This window comes from Mustela nigripes, chromosome 1 (genome assembly GCF_022355385.1).
Source record: "Mustela nigripes isolate SB6536 chromosome 1, MUSNIG.SB6536, whole genome shotgun sequence".
Lineage (NCBI taxonomy): Eukaryota > Metazoa > Chordata > Mammalia > Carnivora > Mustelidae > Mustela > Mustela nigripes.
The window spans coordinates 31,247,862-31,264,264 of record NC_081557.1 but is presented as its reverse complement, the minus strand read 5'-3'; the positions used below and the strand labels follow the sequence as shown (position 1 = coordinate 31,264,264).

General features: G+C 39.4%; 1 protein-coding gene across 2 annotated transcripts in view; it reads left to right on the top strand.

Moving 5' to 3' along the window:
* NELL1 (neural EGFL like 1) overlaps positions 1–16,403 on the top strand; it is an 833,778-nt gene that overhangs the window by 393,440 nt on the left and 423,935 nt on the right. For both annotated transcript variants that reach the window (XM_059407011.1, XM_059407002.1), the window contains exon 13: positions 4,517–4,642. In XM_059407011.1, the coding sequence (XP_059262994.1) occupies positions 4,517–4,642 (126 nt within the window). The remainder of the gene's footprint in view (positions 1–4,516; positions 4,643–16,403) is intronic.

Below are 16,403 nucleotides of genomic sequence, written 5' to 3'. Positions count from 1 at the left end.
GGTCCTTCCCCTAATTCTTCTCCAACATTCTTCTCTGTCTGATATGTTATTCCTCTCACCTTCACCTTTCAGGTCTTCGATGAAACGTCACATCCACAGAGACTGCCTCTCTGGCTCTCTTGGATCACATCCAATCCCCCTGTTAAAGGTCTTCCATTCCTTGTAGAACTTAAAAGTTTTGCTCAATGCCTTGCCAGGCTGTGAGGTTTGTGGTGGCATTTTGGTCATCCTCTGCTTCAGGGCCTACTAGAAGGAGAATTAGTAGAAGGATAAACGACTCGCTGATGCTCTCCCTTCCTAACTCTGCAGAGACAACATGTTTAGCCTCTGTAGTTTCCCTTGCTTTTCCCCACCTCTGGTCTCTCCTTGGTGAATTTCTGTTCATCTTTTAAGATCAAGCTTAATGATCTCTTGGAGATGCTTTTTCTAGTCACCAGTCAGGGTAGGCCCGATGGCTTAAATGAACAGAAGCCTCTTTCTAGCTCATGCAGCGTCGTCATCAGGCTTGTCTGATTGCCGGCTCCTCACTCAGGGACCCAGGCTGAGTGTTTCCATGATTTCCAAAGCAGGAACAAGAAAATGTGGTAAGCCAAGTGCTGGCTCTTAATCTTTTCACCTAGGGGTGGTATGCTTTGCTCAGACATCATGTCTAGTCATATAGCTATGCTTAATTTCAAAGAGGATGGGGAAGTACCTTTGTATGGTGTGCCCTGGAGAAGGAAAACTGGTAATATTTGAGGAACAACACCAGTGCCAGCCAACTCCCTCCAAAGCCTGGCTGCTTCTGGTATTCCCAGCCTCTCACTTAGAGGGATCTATTCTTCCACTCCCCGCATTGTTGCATGAAAGACCTTGGAATCAACAGGAGCTGAATGACCTCCAAAATATTAATGTCAAGCACATCACTTTTCAACCCTGTCTCCTAGCTTTCTAGCTCCTGCATTCTAGTACCCTCATGGTAACCACACGTTGCCTCCCTTAAAATTCCTGCTGCACTTTGGGTTCCCTAAAGAAGCAAACTCTGGTCTGGACGCTGGGATGCAGGGAGATTATTAGGGAATGCTCCTGGCATGAAGGCCTCTGGGGAAGGCAAGAATGGAGGATTGGACAGAGGGAGAAGTTAGCTCAATCTCGCTGAGGGCTCTGAAATCCGGATGGTCCTTTAGAATTATCTTGAGCTGGGGTCAATGAGAATCAGTCTTTGTTGTAGATCACTCCCAGGATGAAGTGTGACGGTGACTGTATAATCTCTCATTAGCCAAGGACAGTCTCCCTAGAAGGATAACAACTGATGGCATTAGCAGACAGTAGTCCCATTAGCTGGGGGATTAAATTCTCTAGTTCTGAAGTGATATCTGACAAGTGCAGTGCAGTGCCCATCCCTAGTACCCAGTCCTGCTTTCAGCTGTTTGCCTCCCTCTTCATGTCCTCACATCTGTCCTTGATAGCCGAGATTCCTAGACACCTCATTATCACCAACTCTTTCCTTATTCCCTCAGTTCCCCTATATCTCTTTTGACTTGTATCTGGATAAAAACTCATCTCTGGTTGCACCAAACTTTCCAGTTACCCTTCTCCTGCCCCCGAATACCTGAGTGAAATTGGAGAAAAGCACATGGCCATGTTGACTGCTCTCACTAACTCGTTCACAATCATAAATCACAGCAGCTCTTTAGCCCCTCAACTATCTGCTTGAAGAATTGTCCCCTTTTATCAAAATGACTATTTAATACCTTATCCCCATTCCTTAAATATCTGATACCTCCTCCCTTTCTTAATTATCAGGTGTTACCCTCTCTTTTCATTTTCATTGAGAAAATTAAAATAAGCTAAGGAGAGCTACTTCCTCTGTCTTCCATTAAATTTGCCAGCCAGCTCCACGTCTTCCCTGATCTCGGCTTGGTTCTTGTTGTCAAGATGGCTCGTTCAACCTGGGCACCGCTTCCCACAAGACTTTGCTCCCACAATGCTCTCTGTCTTCTACATCATCAGTTTGCCTCACTTGTATCGAATCCTTCCCAAGAGCATACAAAGGTGCTGTGATCTCTCCCATCTTGATGCAAGACTCTCTTGACACTGAGTCTTCCCAGAACTACTACCCCATTTTTCTTTATGGGGAAAAAAAATCTCAAGAGGTTTGCCTTGTTTTTCTTTCTCTGCTCCTTCCTCTTTGTTCCCATCTTTAATTGACTTGACTCAGGCTTTTCTCCACCACCTTCCCAAATCTACACTTCCTAGGTCAAGGTCAGCGGTGAACTACTTCATGCCAAATCTCGTGGTTAGTGATGTCTTGATCTTATTCAACTTTTTAGTAGGTGACCAAAGTGATCATCACTCCTTTCTGGAAATCTTTTCCTCTTGACTTTTGTGATATCCACTGTTCGGTGAAGCAAAATGCTTCAACGATGCCAGGGATCGACTTGTTAAAGAATTCTAATGCCCTGGGTGCCAGAAAGATCTGAATTGCATCTCATGCTTATCTGCAGTTACTCTTCTATCTTAAATTCGTTGGAGAGTTCCCTTCATACCCTAGCTTGATGGAATCTCATTACATAGTTTTTATAGTCCCGTTGTCCTTTTATTTTAATTGTGCATTGTCTTAGATCATTTTTGGAAGCACATGATCTTGTGTAAGTAGAACACTTCGTTTATTGCCTGAAGCACTTCAGTAATTTCTGGTATTTTGTCCTCACATTTAAGGAAGTCTTGCTAACTACGAGTGTCCTTCTAGGACCTCAGTTATTCCACACTAACTTTTATTTATGGACTGACAGATCTTTAGTGCTGAAAAGAATCTGATACTCTTTCAGTGTGTTTCATAAGGAAATAAGTCAATCTTCTTTCACTTTTAAAATCGATAAGTAAGATTTCTAGCGCCCCGTCATAGCTGTTTTTATCCTTGCTGCTGCACATGAAGTGCTTTAGGACTTGAGTGGTTACCTTCATGGTAACACTACGCTCCTCTGTCTTTTTCAAGGTGCTTCCATGAAGTAAAGCATGGCAAGTAAGAGACTGATTGCTAAGTTCAAATCCGAACAGGGCGACTTTGTGGCCAGATATTTAACTTCTCTAAGCCTCAATATTCTAGACTTCAGAATGTCAGAAGTGCTGTACTCGGATCATGGAATTGAATGGGGCTTATATTAGATAATGAATTGAAAGATGTGAAGCAGTAGGTTCAGAACTGACCTGTATGACAAAGGGATTCAGGGACTCAGCATGGTTAAATGCAAGACACAGGCTAGTAACTGGAAGAACCAGAGCTAGAACTCTCCTTGTGTTAGGTCCTCATGCTGTGCGCCACCATCCCTTCTTTTCCATCTCCATAAGCACTTTGAGTAAAATGAACACTCAAGGCATATTTGAAAACAACTTCCAGGAAAGACTCAAGTCTCTGCTTAAGGCTTTGGGTTATTTCAGTTCTTACCATGAATGCTGATGAGGAAGCGGGCGATGCTCTGACTGCCATTTCAGAGAGAAAGAAATCTTTTTGTTGAATCAGCCCATTATTCTGTCACATGGGAGGGATCTCCAGGTCAAGGGACAAAAGATGTCAGTTTGCATTAGACAACAGCTGTTGTCTATATTCATAGTACAATATGGGAGAAATTGGCTGTGCCATCATTTTTTAACAGATGGATTAAAGCATGTCTTAGTAAGACACATGAGAGGAGAGGGCTGGATCTTCTTGATCTCTCTGATACAAGCTACACCATGTACAGTGGACATCTGATAAATATTAATTGGTATCAACTCATTGGACACAGAACTCCTTGGTTTTGGATGTTTAACTCCACCATCCTCCTTGGAGAGAGACTAATAACAGCAAATTCAATCTTCATACTTTTTGGCTTCTTTCTTTCTTTTTTTTTTTTTTTTTTTAAAGATTTTAGTTATTTATTTGACAAAGTGAGATCACAAGTAGGCAGAGAGGCAGGCAGAGAGAGAGAGGAGGAAGCAGGCTCCCTGCCGAGCAGAGAGCCCAATGTGGGGCTCAATCCCAGGACCCTGAGATCATGACCTGAGCCTAAGGCAAAGGTTCTGAGCAACCCAGGTGCCCCACATCTTGGTTTCTTTTTTAAAAATTTTTATTATTATTATTATTATTTTAATTTGACAGAGATCACAAGTAGGCCAAGAGGCAGGCAGAGACAGAGAGAGGAGGAAGCAGGCTCCCCGCCGAGCAGAGAGCCCAATGGGGGCTTGATCCCAGGATCATGACCCGAGCTGAAGGCAGAGGCCCCACCCACTGAGCCACTCAGGTGCCCCACATCTTGGTTTTTTAACTGTTACATCTCACCTTGCCTCTTTCTCCAAATACTTTCAGCTCAAGATGGGATCTAAAGAACCTGAATGCAGCTGAATTTGCATTTGAGTTTTTGTGTTTACTGCATCTTGCTTTTTCTCTTAGCTTTGATGGACATTTGCCTATTTCAATTTCCTTGTCAGATGATTACAGTGAGTAGGGTTCATTCCTTCACCTAACTGTGATGTTGCTTCTTTTGTTCTCTTTCAGATATTGATGAGTGTGCGGCTAAGATGCATTACTGTCATGCCAATACTGTGTGCGTGAACTTGGCTGGGTTATATCGCTGTGACTGTGTCCCAGGCTACATTCGAGTCGATGACTTCTCTTGCACAGGTGAGCACGAAGAAGCAACTTCAATTTTCTGATTTACCCCTTTTCTGCACCCTAGGTGTGTTGTTAAATTTAGCTCCAGGTGTCGTCGGTACTACTGTAACCCAGCCAGCTAGTTTTTCCTCTTGCATTATTTTACCCTTCCCTTTGGAGAAAAAGGTGCGAAAAGGAGTTCTATCTGTGTAATTTATTTTTACTCCCAGCGGGCCTAGAGACATCAGTTTTAAGGATAGAAAATTACCAAATTATTTTCCTTCTGTCATGCTGGAATGTTTTTGAATATAAGAAAATGTACTTTGTCCCCATCAAGAAAGACAAAGATTAAGTTTAGAGGGGAACAGAGTACCTCTTGGTCGGGGATTGGGATTTATCGGAGCCAGTCAAAACTTTGGATTGACATGTGCTGATGTTCAGTTTCCCCCATATGGCAGGGCTTGCAGTGCTCAGCAGGTAGGAACTCTAGGAATGTGGGTGGTGCCTTCCTGTGAGCAGTGCTGTCTTTGTGGGCAGTTGGTGTGGGGGATTCCAATATACTTCAGTTATGTATATGGAGATGTGAATAGTAATTTGGCCACGAGTGGTAAAGGTTCTGAGTCTTTTTGGTTTTGGTCAGATGTCTTTAAGTGACCAATATGTAATCTATAAGAAAAGTGCCCCTTGAGCACAAAATTTCAGTCATTTTTGTACCTTTCCCTAACTCCTGCCTCCTTTTATATCCTATTAACAATGTCCTATAAACTGAATTTTTCACTCAAAATGGACTGCTACTCTTAGTGAATAAGACTCTTAAAAGGTCTTATTCCCAAGACCTTTTCAGAAGCGCAGAAAGTGGCAGAAGTTAGGGAAGCATGTTTGTACATCCAAAACGCTTTTTCCATTGATTGTTGTATATTTATAAGTTACTATATTTCGGCTAAGGAGTCGTAATATAGGTTTCTGATGAGGGTAATATAGGTTTCTGATGGCCGCAGATGGCCAATCTCATTTATCTTTTATGTGGTATAACTAAAATTCCTAGAGAGAAAAGAGATTGCATAAACACAGCATGCTGAGAGCTAAACATTTTAAGGGGGGCACAAAACCCTTTTGGACCTGTAAACACACAGGCTAAAAATCTTATGTTCTACACGATAGTTTCTTTGTCCTTATGATTTACCTTAACTCTATGATCAGAAGGAACCAGTGAATATCCTTCTACAACAATAGCACATATCATGGAACTCCCTAAACCTTGATTAAGGCCCTGCTGTGTAGAAAGTCCTTGTTGAAGTCACAGCAGAATACTGCCTCTGCTTTACTTTTTCCCAAAGGGCGAAAAGACTGGGGCTTAGTGCTCATTCAAAGCCTCTTAAGGATGGGTGCCCTGCCTAGTGGTTTATATATGGAACGAGATAAAAAATGTGTTATTTATAGAATTACTTTGAGAAAGCAAACTATGTTACTTGAATAAAAGACAAGGGTGGGCATGTCAGTGGGTACCCAAGCATCCTCCCTCAAAAAAAATAAAGGGAGAGGCTGAGAGGGACTTTCTCTGACTTACATAATTAGATGGCTACCCACGATCCTCTCACTTGATTTTAATTTTCTGAATATCACTTATCACCACGTAGAGTTTTTATTTTTTATATGTGATTTTCAAAAATTTGTCTCTATTAGAATATCAGATCTGAGAACGGGGACCTTTTCTCTTCACTACCTATTTTGGTTACTTAAAAACATAACATAGCTGGAAGAGTTGGGGGTGTAGAGAACCTGGCAGAGCACAGTGCTCAACAAATATTTATTGAATGAAGGAATGAATAAAACTATTTAGCCTTGGGCTATTTTTAAAAAAAATTCATTTATGAATGAAAGCTCATATCTGCTGTATCTGCCGTAGCTGTGATATGTAACTCTTAGGTTATTGTGAACATCAGATTGTATATGTGAAAACATTTATCATGGCACTTGGATCAGTCAGGATGTTCTGCAGTAACAACTCCAAATATGCTGGACTTAAAATAACAAGGTTTTGTTTGTCTTTCACTGGTCAGCAGGAAAGCTTCTCTGCTTGTCATAATTACTGTGGAGGTACAAGCAGATTGAACAGTCAGTATTGTGAACATTTCCAGTCACCAAGATGTGAAAGAGAGAGCCTGGCCAGGGGTGGGTGGTCTTGGCAACACTCATTCCATGTTGTTTTCAGGGAGGGACACATACCCTTTCCACGCTCTGCTCGTCTACTAGATCTAGTCATCACTACCTAAACCCATGTAAGGGGATGAGGAAGTGGAATTCTGGTTCATGCCTAGAATTAGGAGAAAACTAGAAATATTTGGTAGATGGTGCTAATGAATACCGTAGTGATTGACACTTAGTAGATTCGCAACAGATCGTGTTTCCTTTGACGGGAGCTGCTTATTAAAATAACCCTTTTCTTTTCAACAGTACACGGTGTGTTGGGGAAAGTAGTCTCATAAAAATGATGATGATATTAAGCAGCACTAAGTACTATGATGGAAGGACAAGCAAAATACAATAAGAAAAAGTTGCTTGATTTCCAGAATGGAGTGCAAGCCAAGAATATCTCCTGTAGTTTGCTGAGGCATGTTAGCATGCAGTGAGTGGATTGGGGTAGGATTTCACGGTGGAGAAAATGGATGGGAGCGAAGAGACCTACGAGACAAGCATTCTTCCTGCCATTTCTCCTCTAGACCAAATTCTAGGGCCTCCATGAGATGCTCGTGTAGTAAGCTGGAGCTCTGATACTTCCCTTGGTGTCCTGAAAGTAAGCCTCTTAGGCCAGAGGTGCTTTTCACTCTCCAAGACGGATCCAGTCCCCACCTCCAATCTCTGTCATTTCTTTATTGGCAAAGACTTCTTCCTCTGAGTCTCTCCTTCTCTGTGGCAATAAGTAAGGTGTATAATAGATGTTGGCCACTGTAAGGCATCTTTTCAGATATTTCATTTTTCAAAGATCAATTTCTGGGAGAAATTGACAGACCTGAACGCATTCTTGGTTGGCCCCAAGCTCCTGATACCGCATTTCTCATTATTGGCATTCCTGATTTCCAAAGTTCATTCTAGACTCTGTCCCAAAGCAGTCAGATTCTGCTGCTACTGTTAAGTTAGTTTGCTAAGTATGTCAAGGTCACTGTTTGTTTCTTTTAGTGTGCCATTTAGCCAGACCCGAACTGCCCTAGAAGTCAGTAGTAATACTGAAAAATTACGTTCAACTAAAAATTAGTGAGCCTAGAAGTAAAGAAGATCTACCAGCTTTGGTAATAGATTACTGAATGATTGATTGATTTACCCGTGTCATTCATTTATTCATATATCTAATACATAACTAGTATCAGTCATGAGTATTAAGAAATACGGTCAGTGAGAGTAGTGATAAATGACCTCTGTGCCCTGAGAGTTCATGATTGAAGCAACGTCTTCACGTGAAAGATCTCAAATGTATATTGACTGTCAAAATATGTTCCAGTATTTGCCAAATCAATCCCTCTTGAAAGTCTTAGTAGAATTAGATGAGCATTAGGTGTTTAATCTCATGTTAGTTGTTAGCCCTTTTTAAGTTCCAAATAAGACACCCTGAGATAGCCTTTCCAGAGTTTATGCTGATAACCACGATCCTTTTAGAAAGACTGCACCTGAGACAAAGAGATGCTCAAGGGGAAACACAGTGTGTCAAATAGAGAAGAAACTTTAACTCTTTCCCCCTTTTTATCTTGTTTTAAAAAGGAAAAAAAAAATCATATCTCATGGGAAAATAAAATAAGGAGGGTTTTACATCAAGAGTACTTACCCACAACTTGAAATGTGCTATGACTTAATTTTTACCCCTAGAAGCTGGGGATTCCCCGACATGACCGTGTATTATATACAAGGCTCTGTACTTTTTTCTAGGAAAGCATCCCTTGCCCTTTGAAAGGGTGAGATTGAAAATGTTGGATACTTGGGCCAGTTTTTGGCCTTAGGATTTGTGTGAGTCTACTTCACTTCACTTTCTCTCCTATAAGAGAACCATGGGTTGTCTTCATTCTTTTATGAATTTCAAAACTGGAGGATTCCCTGAAATTGGTTGGTGGGGTGCTTTTCTCTTTTCTTTACCTTTTGATTTTTGCGATGATCAGACTCCTTGATTTACTGGTCCCTGACTTTCATTTATCCCCAGTTAAACTAAGGCTGTGTTTAAGTTGTTGGATAAGATGTTATCATTAGATTCTCAGGCAGCTCCAAAGCAGAATACCTGTGATTTATGACAAAAGCATGCAGCAATAAGACAGGTACTTGACAGGAATGGGTAAGCATTCATTTTTATGCCAGAAACTTCCCATGAAGGTAAGAAATAAAGGAAACAAGTAAGATAACCTGTATCCCATGTGATTTCTATTACCTTGCTCAGAGGAATTGTATTTTCTTAATATTGGCATGGAGGAAAGCTTTAAGAAAGTAAATGTTTGAAATGCTTGAAATAAGCCTGGTTATAGTTAGATATCATAGTCCATTAATTTTAGTGGTTTAAATTAAGTACCTTATAATGAAAGGTGGTGAGGCAATAGTTTAAAAGACTTAGGAGTAGGAGTAAAAGGCCACTGTTACAAATTTTAGACCAGTTTTCTGAAAGAGAAAAAAAAAAAAAAACTTTTCTCCTAAGGTAGAAGATACAAAGAACACTTTGAAATATGAAGTACCTGATGTCATTTTATGAAGCAGAGCCATATGAAGTAGAGCCAAAATAGAACATTCTGCAACTTAGTAGAGCATGGTCATAAAATGTCTATTGATTATCCTTTTCTTTAAAGCATATAGCATGTGCTTGTTTTGGACATGCTTGTTCTTACTTACTTCTGACTCCCTGGCAGCATTAACGGGTTATTAATTACTTGGCTCTCAGGCTCAGAAAAGGTGAGATAGCTTTAAGAATGACATTCCAGTCATGGGCCTGTAGACTACTTCAACTGAGTGAAAGATGCTGTATCAAATGTTTTATGGTGAAAAACTATTTTTATTAAAGATGGCAGGAAACATCTACTGATATACTGAGTAAAGAAAGTCAAAGCAAGACTTATAGTTTTGGGTATTCCAAAACCCAGCTAAAAGTTGTGATGATTATTAAGGGACATTTATCCTTTGCTGTGATTTGGCTGGTATGTCCCCACCCTTTCCCCCCTCCCCCTTCTTTAAATGGCTGGCTCTGTTACCCACTTCCCCATTCAGAGGAGGGATGTGACAGTGCTGAAAGCAGGGCTCCAGGATCCTGATTTGTTTTTGTGCAGAAGTTCTCAACTCTCAGCTCAGGTTAGAATCACTCAGGACACAGGTAAAAGTTAATGTTCGGGTATACCCTTGCGTTTGGTCTATGTCTGAGACCTCCCTGGCTTCAGTTTGTTTAAAGGTCCCAGTGATTCTAATATGCAGTCTTCTTTTGTAAAACAGAATGGTAGAAAAGATTTTTTTTAAAAATAGTTTATTTATTTATTTGACACACAGAGAGAGAGATGGAGAGCAGGAACACTAGTAGGGGGAGTGGGAGAGGGAAGGCTCCTAAGCAGGGAGCCTGATGTGTGGCTTCATCCCAGGACCCTGGGATCATGACCTGAGCTGAAGGCAGATGCTTAAGGACTGAGCCACCCAGCCGCCCTGGTAGAAAAGATTCTGAAAGGAGAATTTTTCTCCATATTACTGACTAGAAAATCCAGAGTGGATAACATAAAGTCAGGAAGTAATGACTCAACCAGTTTCTGGAGAAAGGGCCCTTGCCTCCAAGGCTGCATTATGAGATATGTAAGCTCTGTAGAGAGAAAATCCTCGGCAAAATATTAGCAAACAGAGTCCACAATACATTAAAATATCATTCACCATGATCAAGTGGGATTTATTCCTGGGATGTAAGGGTATTCAATATTCACAAATGAAACAGTGTGATACATCACATCAGTAAGAGAAAGGCTAAAAACCATATGATTATTTCAGTAGATGCAGAAAAAGCATTTGACAAAGTACAACATCCATTCATGATAAAAAAAAAAAAAAAAACAACCCTCAACAAAGTAAGTTGAAAGAGAATATAGCTCAAGATAGTAAAAGCCATATGTGAAAAACCCACAGCTAAAATCATACTCAGTGGGGAAAAACTGAGAGCTTTACCCTTAAAACAAGGATGTCCACTCTCACCACTTCATTTAATGGAGTACTGAAAGTATGAGCCCCAGCAATCAGACAACAAAAAGAAATAAAAGGCATCCAAAACAGTACGAAAGATGTAAAATGTTTACTATTTGCAGATGATATGATATTATGTAGAAAACCCCAAAAGAGTCCACTGAAAAACTACTACAACTGATAAAAGCATTCAGTAAAGTCTCAGGATAAAAATCAATATGAAGAAATCTGTTGCATCTCTATACCATAATAATGAAGCAGAAGGAGGAGAAATTAAGAAAACAATCCCACTGAAAAGTAGTAAAATACCTAGGAATAAACCTAACCAAAGCAGTGAAACACTGTGAAAAGTATAAAATATTGATGAAAGAAATTGAAGGTGACACAAGTAAATGGAAAGACATTCCACACTCATGGATTAGAACAAGTATTGTTAAAATGTATGTACTACCCAAAGCATTCTACACATTTTAATACAATCCATGTCAAAATACCACTAGCATTTTTTGCAAAACTAGAACAAAAAATCCTGAAATTTATGTGGAACCACAAAAGACCTTGAGTTGCTAAAGTAATTCCAAATTACTTTCCAATTACAAAATTACTTGGGTAATTTTGAAAAAGAAAAGCAAAGCTGAAGGTATCTGAATTGTAGACTAAAAGTTATATTAGCTCCAGTAGTCAAAACAGATGGCAGTGACACAAAAATAGACACACAGATCAATGGAACAGAATAAAAAACCCAGAAATATACCTAGAACTATATGGTCAATTAATATTTAACAAAGCAAGAGAGAATATATGCAGGGGAAGAACAGCCTCTTCAACAAAAGGTGTTGGTGAAAGCAACATGCGAGGGAATGAAACTGGGCTACTTTCTTACACCATACACAACCATAAACTCAAACTGGATTAATGATCTAAATGTGAGACCTCAGCCAATAAAAATCCTTGGAGAACTCAGGTAGCAATCTCTCTGACACTGGATATACATTTTTCTTAATATGTCTCCTGAGACAAGGGAAACAAAAGCAAAAATATACTATTGGGATTACATCAGAATTAAAAGCTTCTGCACAGCAAAGGGAATGATCAATCAAACTAAAAGGCAACTTAATGATTGAGAGAAAATATTTGCAAATGACTTATCTGATAAAGAGTTACTGTCCAAAACACATAAAGAACTGATACAACTCAATACCTAAAAAGCAAATAATCCAGTTAGAAAATGGGCAGAGGACATGAACAGACATTTCTACAAAGAAGGGATCCCGATGGCCAACAGATACATGAAAACATGCTCAACGCCACTCATCAGGGAAATGCAGATCAAAACCACAATGAGATCTCACCTCACACCTGTCAGAAAGGCTAAAATCAAAAACATAAAAAACCAATGTTGATGAGGATATAGGGAAAAAAGGAACCCTCTTGCATTGTTGGTGGGAATGCAAACCAGTGCAGCCACTGTGGAAAATATTATGGAGGTTCCTCATATGGTTAAAAAGCACAACTACTCTGTTCCAGCAATCATACTACTGGGCATTTACCACCCCCCACCCCACTAATTTGGAGTGATGTGCACCCCTATGTTTATAGCAGCATTATTTACAAGAGCCAAATTATGGAAAGAGTTCAAGTGTCTATTGACAGATGACTGGATAAAGAAGTGGTATAGTTATGCAGTGGAATATTATTCAGGCATAAAAAGTATGAAATCTTGGGGTGCCTGGGAGGCTCAGTGCGTTAAGCCTCTGCTTTCAGTTCAGGTCATGATCTCAGGGTCCTGGGATCGAGCCCCTGCTGAGCAGAGAGCCTGCTCCCCCCCACCCCTCTGCCTGAACTTGTGATCTCTCTGTCAAATAAATAAATAAAATCTTAAAAAAAAAAAAAAGAATGAAATCTTGCCATTTGCAACATGGATGGAAGCAGAGAGTATAATGCTAAGTGAAATAGAATACTCAGAGAAAGACAAATACTGTATGATTTCACTCATGTAGAATTTAAGAAAACACATGAGCAAAGAAAAAATGCGATTAAAAAAACAAGAAACATACTCCACTATAGAGAACCAACAGATGGTTACCAGAGTGGAGGTAGGTAGGGGAATGAGTGACATAGGGGATGGGAATTAAGAAGAGCACTTGTGATGAACACTGGCTGAGATGTGGGAATGTTCATTGCTATATTTTACACCTGAAACTAATAAAACACTGTTAACTGTGCTGGAATTACCATTTAGGGTGGAAAAAATACTGTAGAGAGAGAGGCTATGTGATGCCTCTGCGGGCGGGGCCTTATGGGGAGATTCTGAATCTTCAACTGTGACATGAGTGCTGGGATGCCTCAAAGAGCTCGAAAGATACATGACCTCTCTGTGGCACCCTGTGTCCTCTGGGACAAGGATGAGACCGCTCCCTCTCTGCCAATGTCTTGCTCATTTGGAATCCTCTAGAGCTGTGACACAACCTGATGGAAGTAGGGAATTCTCAGATGACCGAGACAAACATTTCCACAGCCCCACTTGTCCAGAAGAATTGGAGAATCATTCATTAAGTTAAATTGAAGGAATTGTAGAAATCTGCATTACTTCTACATACATCTTTGTGACTGGGCTTCTCTGCTATGACATGTAAAGGAAACAAAGTCAACTAAAGAAATAAAAGGAAGAAATTGAGAGGCCCCTCCAAACAGGGATTACATAGGGTAAAAACTCATGGAACATTGGGTGTTTCAGGGCAATTTCAGTTTTCCATATGTAATTCTGGAAAAGCCAACGGTCAGATATTTATTGCATTTCATAATAGTAGTGTTAAAATAATGCTAAGGTTTTTAAAATTAGTAAATATGTCTTGGGATACCAAAGGACATTCCTTGTAAGGTTTTGGGGTGAAAATAAGTCTGAAGGATTTGTGTGGCATTTGGCTTCTTTGTTGGGTTGAAGTGGGAGTGAGTTCTTTTTATACCAGCACTGTTGTAAAGGATCTAGGACCATTGACTGCAGAGAAACTAAGATGAATGATGGAGCCTGCCCCCGTGGTATTTGTGTACAAACCTATTAAGTACTGTGTTACCCTTGACCCAAATTCATCAGAGAGGCTTGTTAATATTTCTACACACTCTATTGTTGGAATGGTGTGTTCAGAATCACAATTAAGCTTTCATGGAAAGGAGTTTAAGGATGCCTTAGCACTTACACCATTATCGAGGCTAGTCATGCTGCCTGGCTGTATTCACATTTGGGTGGACACAATGCGTGGACATTTCTCTTTAATAACCTAATGAGCTACTTATACTCTTTTTTTCCATCTCCAAGATAGGGTCAGTGCATATACGTAACTATTGCCCTACTATTTTAAGGTTTAGTGAGCCATCTTAGGATTTCTTCAAGATAATTGAGAATATATATTACTGATTCATGGGCCAGAGTGAAATGTCTAAATTTTCATGGTTAAAAATCTAGTGCATATATTTGTGTATAAATTTTACAGGTTGAAAGCTTTGCCACTTATTTGCTTTATGAATTGGAAAATGATTTGAGCTCTATGCTGTTTCATCAGTATCCTCTATACAGGCTCAAAGAATTATGAAGCATAAAGTGGGACAGTGTAGGCATATCAGTTCAGATAATTTTAAAGGAAATAATAATAAAAAACCCTTCTGACTCCACTGGCTTAAATGATAAATATATTCTCTTCTAACAAAGTCTAAAGGGACAGTATTTCCAGAATTAGTTAATTCAGCTCCTCCATAACCTCATCAGTGACAGATTTTTTTTTTTTTTTACTTTTTATTTTCAATGTGACAGTTTGAAACTTTATGTATCTCCCTTCAAAGTCTCAAAATGGCTGAAGTAACTCCTAGCATCATAGTTTGACTTAACTGTGTCCCAAAGTCAGAAGGGACAGAGGATTCCCTTTCTGTAGTGATTTTTTTAAGATCAAAGAGAACTTTATTAGAAGGCTACCTCCAGCAGATTTGTTGTCATGTCTCATTGGCCAAAACTGTTCAAAATAGCTATTAATAAAATATATCCTAGACACAAAGAATTAGCTTGAATCAAGATTTATCCCTAAGGTTGGCGTAGGTCCCAGCTTTCTCTATAGTACTTGGCTAACTTATATCTAAACAAAATTTGGGTTACATTCTTAATGAAGGAGAAGGCTGTGTGTATGTGTAGATCCACAATTATAAAGACAACTGACAGCATCTGTTAAGAGTATTCAAAGGTTTGAAAACATTTACAAGCTTAGGAGTAATTACAAGAAATGCAATTAGGTATGTATATGACTATCTGTGGGTAGATATGTAGATAGATACTATATAGTTATATGTTAATCACCCATTTCTGGAGATGGTCCAAGAAGTAGGCGCTTTCATACATTGCTGATAGGAATGTTAATTGTTACAAACTTTCTTGAAGGCAATTTGAGCACTTATCAAAAGGCCTAGAAACATTTATTTATAGCAACATATTCCAAGGAAACAATCAGTCTCAGTTACATATGTGAGAATATTTTCATTATGGCCATCTGAAACTGAAAGCAGCCTAAATATGAACTAATGGAATTTTGACTAAATGAATTTTAAAAATCCATATATGGGAATATAGAGAATATTAAAATAATTTTTAGAAGAATATTCTCTGTCACTGTATAGTAGGATGAGATTCAAGTTGGTGTATATATGGTTTTCCAATTACAATGGTAAATATAAATTATGAATGAACACATGCATAGTCACACGCATATACAGACATAGAAACACAGGCAAGGCATAGCCCTCCAAATAAATAAGTAACAAAGTATCTGAGTGGACAGATATCTACGATATCTTTTCTTTATGCTTAGTATTTTCCAAATTTTCTGTGGAATGGAATACAGTGCTCTGAATCTGCATTATGTTTTCATGTCAGAAAAAGGTTATTAAAATAACAGAAAATGCTAGACAAAGGTGAGATTAAGTTTATTTTGTTCAAATCCCCTCTTATCCTACTAAATTAAATTTTTAAAAATGTTTATGACTTGGTAATGCTAGTGCCTTTTATCCTGAGTTACCTAGATTATGAATCTGAACTAAAGAGATTTAAAACCGTGGCTCTGCTTCCTCATATTCCTGGAGAACTTGATTGGCCAACCCAGCAATTAAAGGACTCTTGGAATTATGATGCTCTTTTCCTCCTATGTGGATCCAGGAAGGTGACCTGATGGGTAGGTCCCACCTGCTCTATTCTTTGTAAGACCTTCTGGCAGGGCTTCCAGGTTCAAGGTGTGGTCCAGTGTTTTTTTCTGGACTGTGACCAAGACAGAGATACTGAGAAGAGACTGAACAGGACTGTGATTTCCATGGTAAAGTAATCCCTAGATGAGAAGCCAGCAACATGGATTCTAGTCCATCTTGTCCATGGTGTCTAGTCTGGGTTCCTGCATTCTAGTCCTGCCCTTGCTACCAGCTCATTTAATGAATATCACCAACTCACTGGTCCACTGGTTTTCTTTGGACCTTGAAAGATCAAGGCTGACTAGCTCAGTAGTTTTTAGTCAGAGGAGCTGGGATTCCACATAAGTTTTCTTTTTGAAAGATTTCAACTTCTTCCTTTTTTAATGGTAACTTT